The sequence below is a fragment of the Phocoena sinus genome, chromosome 4 (assembly GCF_008692025.1).
Source record: "Phocoena sinus isolate mPhoSin1 chromosome 4, mPhoSin1.pri, whole genome shotgun sequence".
Lineage (NCBI taxonomy): Eukaryota > Metazoa > Chordata > Mammalia > Artiodactyla > Phocoenidae > Phocoena > Phocoena sinus.
In genome coordinates, this window is record NC_045766.1 from 79,306,065 (window position 1) to 79,318,490 (window position 12,426).

Sequence of the window (12,426 nt, forward strand, 5' to 3'; positions counted from 1 at the left end):
GAGCCACTGTACTAAACCACCCCTGAAGCCTTCCCTACATCTGGATGTCCCAATAAACTCCCTCCTTGCAGAAGGCAATTGAGTTGGATTTGTCATTAATTACAGCCTAAACCACTGTACTTGCTATACCCTGTGACATCCCTCATTATTCCAATAGGTCAATGTGACAATTTCTAACATCTGTGCTTTATGATCCTTGGAGTACAATTATCACTGGGCTTGAGGAAGGTCCTTAAAAATATTACCTCATTTTTTCCTATTGGCATTAGTTTTTCCTCCCAAATCTTTATTATTAAGAATTTCAGGGGCTTCCCTGGTGGCGCAGTGGTTGAGAGTCCACTTGCCAATGCAGGGGACACAGGTTCGTGCCCCGGTCTGGGAAGATCCCACATGCCGCGGAGCGGCTGGGCCCGTGAGCCATGGCCGCTGAGCCTGCACGTCTGGAGCCTGTGCACCGCAACGGGAGAGGCCACGGCAGTGAGAGGCCCGCGTACCGCAAAAAAAAAAAAAAGAATTTCATACATTCAGAAAAGTTGAAGACCTCTAAACCTAGGTTGACATTTTGCCACATGTCTGCTGTATCTATCTCTTTTTATCTATCTATCTACCTACATAGATATGTTTTGCTGAATCATTTGAAAGTGAGTTTCAGTATTTTGACACTTCATCCTTAAATACTTCAGCTTCAGCATATGTCTCCTAAGAACCATCAGCACACTATGAGAATGTACCGTTCTTCAATATCATCTAAAATCCAATCTATTTGTCCCCCAAATTATCTTTTGTAGTCCTTTTTTTTTCAAACTAGTATTCAATCAAGTTTGCTCATTACATTTGTACATTTACCTTTTACTACTTGCTTTCATAACAATTGCCCTCATTTTTAAGCAATTATGCTTTCAATTTATAACACTAAATGTCTTTGTGGCAAATTTCTATGGCCTCCGCTTTCTGACACAATATTCAGCCAGACTGGTTATATTCCCCATTATATAGTGGTTCCCTCAGTTCCCTCCTGCATCATAGGTCCTAACCACTACTCACATATAATTCCCACAGGGCAGCATTCCTATTTAAAAATCATGACCCTCAGTAGTGTGCCACAACTACTGAGCCTGCGCTCTAGAGCCTGTGAGCCACAACTACTGAGCCCTTGTGCCACAGCTACTGAGCCTGCACTCTAGAGCCCGTGAGCCACAACTACTGAGCCCATGCACCACAACTACTGAAGCCCACGCACCTACAGCCAGTGCTCTGCAACAAGAGAAGCCACCTCAATGAGAAGCCTGCACACCGCAACGAAGAGTAGCCCCCGCTCAACACCACTAGAGAAAGCCCGCGCAAGCAACAAAGACCCAATGCAGCCAAAAATAAATTAAATAATTAAAAAAAAAAAAATCATGACCCTCACCCTGGGGGAAAAGGGACAGATCTTCCTTACAGTAGAGTTCAATTAATAAATGTAGAAGGAATGATGGAAATGGAGAATGACCATTTGGTAAACACCACAGTAATAACTGTTGCAGGCAAGGACCACTGATGGATGTTAAAATGCATGGATGAAAGTATGATGAAAAAAGGATATTTGCATAGTCTGAAAATATCTCCCACAAGATACTTATTAATTGCAAAGGAAAAAAATAGTAACTTTACAGGGATAAACCTTGTAGATAGCACTTTAACCAAGTGCTCAAAACTGACATCACCAACAATAAAATATTGACCTCATGTGCCCCCTGATATGACACATTGAGACATAACCTCAATCTAACCATGAGAAAACATCAGACAATCCCAATCTGAGGTATATTCTACAAAATAAATGGCCAAAACTCTTCCAGAGTGTCAAGGTCAGAAAGACTGAGGGACTGTCCTAGGTTGGAGGATTAAAGAGGCATGACATCTAAATGCAGTGTGGGTTCCTGGACTGGATCCTGGACCAGAAAAAGGACATCAGAGGGACAACTGGCCAAATATGAATAATGTCTGCAAATTATTTAATAGTATTATATTGATATTAATTTTTTGGTTTTGATCATTGTATTACAGTTATCTAACATGTTAACATTTGGGGGAGCTGTGTGAAGGGTCTACAGGTTCTCTGTGTACTATTTTTGCAAATTTCTTGTAAATCTAAAATTATTTTAAAAAACCAAAAAGACTCTTCAGTTAATTTATAAGTTTCTCTTTCAGGGTTAGTGAATTTGACATAATCAAAGCAAAGACTTAAGAAACAGAACTGAAATATATATATATATATCTTATAAACATAACTGCTATTGATTCTTACCTGAGAGCCTCTGTCCTCTCACAAATACACTCCCATTTCTACTCAGCTTTGATTTAGAGTCTGATCCAGAACGTCCCAGGTTAAATATTGACTTCCACTTCTTTGATTTACTGGAGAGCTTTCTTCTAAAGGAGCCAAGCCACAGGGGGTTAGTTTGCTAACTAGCTATTTCAGTGGGACTTTTAAACTAAGAAGGAATACCCCAAACATGTTCTTAGTTATGAACAGCTCTGACATATCAGGAAATTTCTCTCTAAAATCCAAGTTGAGCCTGACTCTCCCCTGTCTGGGGATGCCCATGATGACCAAGCTAGGTTTTCATGAGTCAGAGTGAAGGACCACATTCCCCAGAGGAAGGGACAAAGATGTGCTATTACAGGCAGGGGAGGGGGCAAACAGAGACAGGGGTCGGTGGCAGACTCAGAGGTCACAAGCAACCACAGTTCTGGGAATTCTGGTAAGCAGTTCAGTCCTGGGTTATCAAAGATACTTATTTTTTTACAGGAGTAAACACTAAAGGCCAGAGACCTCAGTCCTGTTATGCTCCTTGCACTGCAGCCACACTGCTTGGACACCCACAGGCGAGGAGGGGGCTGGGGTAGACTTTAGTGGACTGGAAAGGGGGTGGATGAGAAAGCAACTTAGAAGAGAGCCTGGCCTGGGAGAGTTGCAGGCTGCTGGGTGTGGTCAGCGGTCACTGCAGAGAAAGGCAGAGGGCAGTCACTGTGTTTCTGGCTTTGTCTCTCATTTCTCTGATGAAGCAGGGAAAGTTGAGTGCCAGACTGGGCCAGAGGGCCTGGTGCCACCAGGGTTCATCACAGAGGCCCTGCCTGGCTCTAGCCAGCCTTGCTATCAGACTTCATAAAGTTCCAGGATGAAACCCTGCAACCTGTGGGCCCCACAGAGGACCTTTTCTCTGCAGGGTTCTCAGAGAACATCCAGGTCTCAAGCACAGCATGATTTTACCGTCCCTCAGAGACAGATCTGCAGTGCTTAGTGGCTTCTATTGGATCTGGCCTGATGTTTTCAAGCACTAGGCCTTGGGGTGGATTTTACGTAATCGCATACCTTGAGGTACGGTATGAAGGCACAGAGAAAGTGAACTTGATTGTCCTTCAGAGGAAGTCTTCCTGACCCCTGAGTGGAAGTCTTATTCTCAGGGATTTAGGGGGGAGGGGCAGTGGGGATCAGTCTTTCGAAACAGAGAGAGAGAGAGAGAGAGAGAGAGAACCATCCATGCACTTCAGGAAGTAGAGGGGTTTCTCGCCAGGTGAGTTCCAGATACCCTTCTCAGAGCACACAGTGTGACAGGCGCCCCCTACCCCTGTGCAACGTGGCAGCACTCTTTCTCCCTCCCCAGGGGGAAACAGCCTCGCCATCGTAAGGAGGACGCTGATAAGAGGTCTGAGAGGTCTGTTTTCATACCTCCTTTCACTGACCAAACAGCAAGGCGGACACTCTCCAGTGAAAAGATTGCCTTTCGGCTCCTCTACCTACTGTCTGCCTAGGATTTCGGACCCCTGCTTCAGTCACTGCCTCCTTTTTACAGTGGGACATGGGGCTGGGAGAGGGATGTGTGGAGACCAGGGTTACCACAGAATAAGTGAGAAGGAGAAGGGAGGGAAGATATGAATGAGAATGGTGTTTGTTTTTGGAGGGGAGGGAGGGCTCTAACAGGTAAGAGAGGAGGAACAGAAGCCAGGATGCACGTCCCCAGGTGCCATGTTCCCAGAGGTCTCAGTCCAGAGCGGTGCTCTCCGTCAGCTTGCCCTCCACTCATCCCTACGCCTTCCATAGGTCCCGTGGGAGGTGCAGGGTGGGAGGAGGGGGTCAAGTTTTTGTGTTTTGCAACCTTCCTTTTGAAAATGTCAAGCTTATTTTGTCTCAGCTAAGGAGTAAAGGGTTTTAGTTCTGATTCTTGACACCTATGAGCCCCACCTACACCACGGTACTAGGGATCTCCGGTGGGAGCTCAAGTTCTTGATGACTTTGGGGCAGTGAGTGAAGGCATCAGCCGCTGGTGAATGTCGTGGAGGCAGCTCCCTTCTCTTCTGGAATGCTTCCTTACCCCCCAATCCAGACCACACCCCCAGCCCATGCTGCCATCACAGCCCTGAGACTCTATGGCTTCCTCCTCCGTCCCCCTCCACCTAAACATCTCCCAGAACTTGGAAGAAGGACACTTACTTGTTGTCTGGTAACTCAAGGACGGTGTGGAAGAGGGTGCCCATGGGAGGGACAATCTCAGGCAGGCTATTCTCTCTCCTTTCCTTCCGGGCAGGGTGATTAGTAGCTAAGCTCCGGGCCTGAGCTTCCTCCAGACTCACCAACTTCATGGGCAGGGAGAGGGCTGGCAACGTCAGGCTCTTCATGATCGGCCGGTTTTCTGTAAAGAGGAGAGAAGAGCTCACAGACCTCCTGGGAGGAGGCCTGGGCACTGGCTCCAGCCAGAGCCCCCATCCACAGCCCCTCCTGACCTCCTGACAGGGGCTTCTCCTGGGAGTGGTGGGGTCTATAGGGCAGAGACTACACGTGGGGATCTGACAGCCCCCCTGGCCGGACCAACCAGGGGGCACACAGGGGCTTCAGAAGGCAGCCTGCATTCCTGTACTTTTCAGACTCTTCATTCATCCATGCACACGACAAATATACTGAGCACTTACTGTGGGCCAGAGTGACAGTAGTGGGTATTTGCCCCTGGGAACTGCCTAATGCTTTGGTCAGGTGGGAATGTGTGTTCAGCCACAGACGCAGCCTCACTCATCTAGGGTAGGGCAGGATACTACCCCTCCTCTCCGCAGCTGGAGAACATAGGCTCCAGGGGAGTTGAAGGTTGGAGCCTCGACTTTCCTGAAATTACCTAGCCTTGTATCTCTGCAGTAGAAAGACATTTTATGGCTATGCTATTCCCTAAGAGATAAGTGGCTTTTTATTCACTACCTAATCATCTTCAAGTGTATGCAAGCCAATTCTTGTACGTTGTTTTAAAGAATGGAAGTGATGATGACAGATCAATGGTGTCCACGATTATCTCTTTTCTCCAAGTCAATTTTTTTTTTTTTCAAACTGGGGCAATCTTGTACCCCCTGGCTCCAGCCAGGGACATTTGGCAACGTCTGGAGACATTTTTAGTTGTCACAGGTGTGTGGGGGAATGCTACTGGCGCCTAACAGGTAGACCCTAGGGATGCTGCTAAACATCCTACAATACACAGGACAGCCCCTCGACAAGAATTATCCAGCGCTAAATGTCAACAGGGCCAAGGCTGAGAAACTCTGATCCAAGTAAAAACGAAGAGGTCTAAGTTTGCCTCTACTTAGTATTTTGGCAACCTTGCCAGTTTTCTGTAACTTTGGAAGGGGTAAAGAGACTCAAGGGTAATTTGGACCAATTGACACTAAGAAATCACTTTTGGTATAGGACTCAGCTAATTTTCAGAAAGCACCTCGATAGCACTATATCTCTTTGCAGAGCATGACCCTCTCTGAGTGAAATAAAACCACTGACAAAAGGCCTTGCAGACAATGTGACTGCATGTGACTCTGGGGCGTTTCCAAGGAGGAGATAGTGGCCGTCATTCAGCAGGACTACAATTAGATAAATCTGTGATCCTAAAGATTTTTCAGTGAAGTTTCCAACTTTAACCCAGTTTTCCCACTGAATCCAAAGGAGATTAAAAATATTTAAATTTAATTGACTCAATACTTGTTCATAGATCCTAGATTATTTATGACTTTTTTAAACTTAATTATTTATTTACTTAAAACATTAAATCATTCTGGGAGCAACTGGAACAACAAGAAAAACATAAAGTGCAGGATCAGGAAACATAGCACCCACCTCTTGCCATGGTTCCAGGCTCCAGTATACTAAGGCCTACTCATCATTTCTGCTTAGATGTTCGATAGGCATCTCCAGCTTTACATCTCATAACAGAGCTTGTGATTTTTTGCTCCTTATCTCGAAACTGGTACCTCCTCCCATCCTCTCCAAATCGGTAAATAGCACCATGGATCACCCAGTTGTGTAAGCCAAACCTGGAGTAGGTATTTTTCATTGATTCCTGTCTTTGATGTACCCCTTCTCCCCGACATCCAGCCTATAAGCAAGTCCTGAAACTCCACCTCCAAAATATATCCTGAATCCAGCCACTTTCCTCCTTTCCACTGCTAACATGCACAGACAGTCCCCAACTTCAACAGTGGTTCAACTTACAATTTTTCGGCTTTAGGATGGTGTGAAAGCAATATGCATTCAGTACAAACCGTACTTTGAGTTTTGATCTTTTATCAGGCTACTGATTCTGTACAATACTCTCTTGTGATGCTGGGCAGCGGCAGGGAGCCTCAGCTCCCAGTCAATCACGCAATCACAAGGGTAAACAAGCAGTAAACTTATAACCATTCTGTTTTTCACTTTCAGTACAGTATTCAATAAATGACATGAGCTCGTCAACACTTTATTATAAAATAGGCTTTGTGTTAGATGATTTGGCCAACTGTAGGCAGGCGCAAGTGTTCTGAGCATATTTAAGGTAGGCTAGGCCAAGCTATGATGTTCAGTAGGGTAGGTGTATTCAATGCATTTTCGACTTAACGATATCTTCAACTTATTGAAGATACGTTTATTGGGACGTAGGTTGAGGAAGATGTAGTCCAGTCCACCATGATTTCCCTCCTGACTTCTGCCATAGCTCCTTAACTGGTCTCCCTGCTTCTAGCCTTTCAGTCTCTGCTCCACATAGCGACCCAGATGCTCAGATCCCGCACGCCCTGTTCAAACACCTCCAGTGCTTTCCCCAGCACAGGGGACAAACCAAACTCTTAGCATGACCGACCAGGACCCTCCATCTGCTTTCCCTCTCTCCTCTTTGCCCACTGACACAGTGGTCTATAAAAATATACAGTAAAATTTTTTCAATGTATACTCCCACTGTATACACACATATATAGCTGTAAGTTATACATATATACCACTGTATTTGTTTTATGTGTAATAGAAAACATACAACATCATAGAAATTACAAAGTATACAATAAAACCAATGGAAAAGAATTCTAATAGTTTCTTCCAATACCCATACTTTGGTCTTTGGCGTCCCCTGGGTGGGGCACCCCACTTTGGAGACTGCATTTCTGTAGCTACACTGGCTGACTTTCTGCCACGCAATGAGCTCCTTTCCACCTCAGAGCTTTTACACTCCCTGTTCTCTGTGTTTGGAACGTTCATCCCCCAGATCCTCACATGACTGGTTTCTCTTGTCATTCAAGTCTCAGTTCAAAGATCACTTCCTCAGAGGCCATGTCCACTCTGTACCAAAATTATACCCCCAAGTCATTGACCATCGCATTATCCTGCTGTACTTTCTTCCTGGCATTTATCGTCTTTGAAGTGATAATGTATTTATCTGTAAACTTATTTATTGTTTGTCTTTGCAGCCAGACTATAGCTCTATGCAGGGCAGCGGCTAGGCCGTTTTGGATACTGTCCCCAGTGTCTGGAACAGTGTCTGGCACATTGGAGGTGCCCAATGCTACATATTTATGTTTTAATAAACCTTGGTATATCACAATCTCTCTGGCCTCACTGCTCTCATCTATCAATTAAAGGTGTTGGATTCTATGACTTTTAAAATCTTTCCAATTTGAAGTAGAACCCTATTTCTAAATCTCAAATTCCAGAGCGTATGACTTATTCCATTTTGTGTAAATATTAAGTATGGTACCGAAGTCAATAAGAATTCATAACGAGAACATTTAAATGAAATGCACTGAATAATAATTATTGGAGGCAATCAAGAATTAAAGCCTCAAGAGGAAACTGGATTTCAATATGCAGGACAAAAGCTGATTAAGGCAATGGTCATAAAAAGAACAGGCATTTCCAGGTTGGAATTAGGAACATCCTTAACACTAACAGTCATGAATGGAATCTGCTGTCAAGAAGAACATCTCCCAAGAGTCATTAATTCTCCGCAATGGTTTATTTATCTGTTTAACTATTTTTTCCTCTCAGAGTCAGCACAAGGTAAGGAAAGAGCACAGGCTGGAAGACTTAGGTTCAGTGTTCAGTCCTACCAGATACTAAGCTTTTCTGGTTCTCTGGTTCTTCATGTATAAAAGAGGGTTGATAACTTTATGATGGTTGTTGTGATAAGACCATGAGATGATACATGTGGAGCGCCTGCCATGGTTCCCGGCACAGAATAAGTCCTCAATAAATAATTGGTTGACTCAAAAGGATGAATGAAAGCGTATTATTTCTCCTTTACTTTCAAAAAGGATTTATATAGCTTACAATAAAAAATACATCCATAATGTGCGAGTTAAAATAAAGATAAAAGAAACGTCAGCCATTCCTAAGTATATAGCCAAGAGAATTGAAAACAGATGTTCACACGAAAAACTTGTACATGACCTCACAGCAGCATCATAATAACCGAAAAGTAGAAACAACCCATATGTCCATCAGCTGATGAATGTATAAATAAGTCGTGGTATAGCCATACAACAGAATATCATTCGGCTATAAAAAACAGAAATACCAATACATGAGAACATATGCTAAGTGAAAGAAATCAGTCACAAAAGACCACATATTGTGTGATTCCACTTATATGAAATATGCAGAAGAGGCAAAATCCACAGAAACAGAAAGTAGATTAATGGTTGCCAGAGTCTGGTGGGAAGACAAAATGTGGAGTGACTACTTAATGGGTGTGGGGTTTCTTTTTGGAGTGATGAAAATGTTCTGGAATTAGATACTGGTGATGGTCGCACAATTCTGTGAATACACTAAAAACCACTGAATTGTACACTTTAAAATGTTTAAAGTGGTGAATTTTATGGTATGTGAATTTTAAAAGAAAGATCATAAACCACATGGAGGACAGGATGGGGGTGGGAACAATTACACCAGAAATCAAAATTTGATATTAATTGCAATTGATTACTTTGATGGTTATACTTGAGTTTCCCAAGTATATTAGCCAAAGTAGAAAAGAATGCTTTGATCAGCTAATACAAATATTTTGCAGATACAGCTCTCATACACCACTGGTTCTCCAAGTGTGGGCCCTGACCACCAGCAGCAGCTCCATCACCTGGAAACTTGTTAGAAACACAGATTTTCGGCAGCACTCCAGACCTGCTGAATCAGAAATTCTGGGGATGAGATCCAGTAATCTGTGTTTCAATAAGCCCTCCCAGTTATGTGACGTATGCTAATGTTGGAAAATCACCCTCACACAAATGGCAGTTAACAGGCTTATTGATTTTTGATTTTTACAAATTAGGCTCATATGAGTTCAATCAGCATGAACCAATACCAGTGCATTCCTAGGGTTAATTATGTTATTATGAGACTACAGGACTGAAACATCATATCTTGCATCTCATCACATCCAGCGTGAAATAGCTATATTTTTCTTGTATATAGTGGGTTTCAATGCTAGCTAGTCTCTGCATACATGCGCCCACACACTCATTGCTGTATGCCTAGTGCCCTATGCAGGGCAGAACAAAGTAAGCACTCAAGAAATGCTTGAGAAAAAGACAGATATTATACGATACCACTTATATGTGGAATCTAAAAAATAGTACAAATGAACTTATTTACAAAACAGAAACAGACTCACAGACATAGAAAACAAACATGGTTACCAAAGGGGAAGGAGAGGAGGGATAAATTGGGAGTATGGGATTAACAGATACACACTACCATATGTAAAATGAACAACAAGGACTTACTGTATGGCACAGGGAACTATATTCAATATCTTGTAATAAACTATAATGGTTTATATATATATATATACACACACACACACACATAACATACACACTTCGCTGTACACCTGAAACTAACACAATATTGTAAATCAATTATAGTTCAATTATTTAAAAAAAATGCTTGCAAAGAGAAGGCATTCTGAATATATATGTGAGTATGAATAGGATGCCTCTTAATTCATTGACTTAGGACTTCTGAAATATCATACTGAAAGTAAAGATGAAATCTAATAGTCGGCAGAATATTGCCAGTGTCTCTAGCTAATCACGGGAAGAGTTTAAGAACTCACTAAAAGCAACAGAAGGTATTCCAGTTCACCACACCACATTCATGGGATAGGCCATGTATGCAACTGATCAGAAACATGCTAGAGCCACACGCACACATACCACACTTTTGTTGCACAGGCACACATGTATGTATGCACGATCCCCAAACACACGCAGTGTAGTCAGCACACACACACAGTTGACGCTGAGAGCTAGATCTCAGCCCACTCTAACTTATTCTTGGGCCCCATGCCTAAGGCAAAGAACGGTGATTAGTAGGGTGTATGCCAGAAGGAGCCATTACCATCGTTCTCCAGAGACCCGGGTGCACCGTTGTTAAAGATTTGATCCACATGATTCAGTATGAATTCAATCACCACCTGCTGGACCCGAACTGCAAGGAAGGCTGCATCTCCATTGCAACCAGTGGCTTCAATTTCTTTGGACCTGAACCGTGGAAGAAACATTCAGTGAATGAGTCTGCCCTACCCCATGAAGCATAAGGGGGAGCCAGTGGGCCTTTTGTACAAGCCATCAGTTCCTAAATGTATAGTTTGTTAATTTGTATTACTTAACTATTTAAGATCAATTAAAGGGACTCTCCAAACAAACTGAACAAATTCGAAACAGTTACCAGGTATTATACCTTGCAAAACTGTAAACACTATATTAGTGAATATATAGGAATTAATTTTTTTCTTTATAGGATCTTCTTCCACCTCCACACAATTGTTCTAAGGGCAGGTCATCATTTATGAAGTCATATGAAGCAGTTGATTCAGGGTATAGACAGCTAGGACCCCACCAAAACCAACAAAAGCAAAGGAAGCCCCAAAGACCCAGAAAAGGCCTTTTCAGGAAATTATAACATACAGACCCATAACATTGGCCACATCCTGGTAATAAGCTAGAAGATACCTCTGGGTTCCAGAGTTTCCATGGTTAGCAGGAAAGGGCTATTAAAAATCACATTTGGGGGCTTCCCTGGTGGCGCAGTGGTTGAGAGTCCGCCTGCCGATGCAGGGGACGCGGGTTCGTGCCCCGGTCTGGGAAGATCCCACATGCCGTGGAGCGGCTGGGCCCGTGAGCCATGGCCGCTGAGCTTGTGCGTCCGGAGCCTGTGCTCCACAACAGGAGAGGCCACAACAGTGAGAGGCCCGCGTACAGCAAAAAATAAAAAAATAAAATAAATAAAATTAAATCACATTTGGGCTTCCCTGGTGGCACAGTGGTTAAGAATCCGCCTGCCAACGCAGGGGACATGGGTTCGAGCCCTGGTCCAGGAAGATCCCACATGCCGCAGAGCAACTAAGCCCGTGCACCACAACTACTGAGCCTGCGCTCTGGAGTCCGCGAGCCACAACTACTGAGCCCGCGTGCCACAGCTACTGAAATCCGTGCAGCTAGAGCCCGTGCTCTGCAACAAGAGAAAACACCGCAGTGAGAAGCCCGTGCTCCGCAACGAAGAGTAGCCCCTGCTCGCTGCGACTAGAGAAAGCCCGTGCAGCAACGAAGACCCAGTGCGACCAAAAATAAAATAAATTTATTTTTTTAAAAATTACAAAATCACCTTTAATTCCCACGTGTGACAACCACTTAGCCAAAAGTTTGTCTACAAGGGGCTTCGGTTTTGAAGAGTCCAGTCTTTGTTTGAATTGGGGGCTGCTTTGAGCTCACTGGGGTAGTGAGGTGAGGGGTGGTGGTTACCTGAGGAGGTTTGGAGCCCACACCAGGGCCAGGTTCCTGGCATGCATGTTTGTCTTGCTGCTGAAGGAGGCGATGTGGGCCAGGTGTCGAATCAGGTATTCCAAGGTCCTGTAACGGTTCATTTTTTAAAAAGCAAAGTAAGAAAATTTGGAGCCTGTGTGAAGCCTGAATCTGGAGATAATTTCTAAAGTTTGAGTTTAAGAGACTCTAAAATATTTCTATCTCATGAATTTTGGAGGACTATCAGGAAGATATCAAGATAGATGGAAGCAATTTTCTTAGCCTCAGGAATACTGGCTGTGGGTGGGGAAGAGGTGGGTTTGATAGAAGTCAGCTGAGGCCCTTGGAGCACCAGCCAGAGGCAGAATA

At 43.8% G+C, this 12,426-nt stretch overlaps 1 protein-coding gene across 1 annotated transcript in view; it reads right to left on the minus strand.

Annotated features, from left to right (window-relative positions):
- The window catches only part of ARHGAP31 (Rho GTPase activating protein 31), a 112,934-nt gene that overhangs the window by 23,868 nt on the left and 76,640 nt on the right, over positions 1 to 12,426 (minus strand). The window contains exons 5-8 of the mRNA XM_032630321.1: positions 12,058 to 12,165; positions 10,655 to 10,797; positions 4,478 to 4,676; positions 2,291 to 2,415 (exon numbers count right to left, since the gene is read on the minus strand). Coding sequence (XP_032486212.1) covers positions 2,291 to 2,415; positions 4,478 to 4,676; positions 10,655 to 10,797; positions 12,058 to 12,165 — 575 coding nt within the window. The remainder of the gene's footprint in view (positions 1 to 2,290; positions 2,416 to 4,477; positions 4,677 to 10,654; positions 10,798 to 12,057; positions 12,166 to 12,426) is intronic.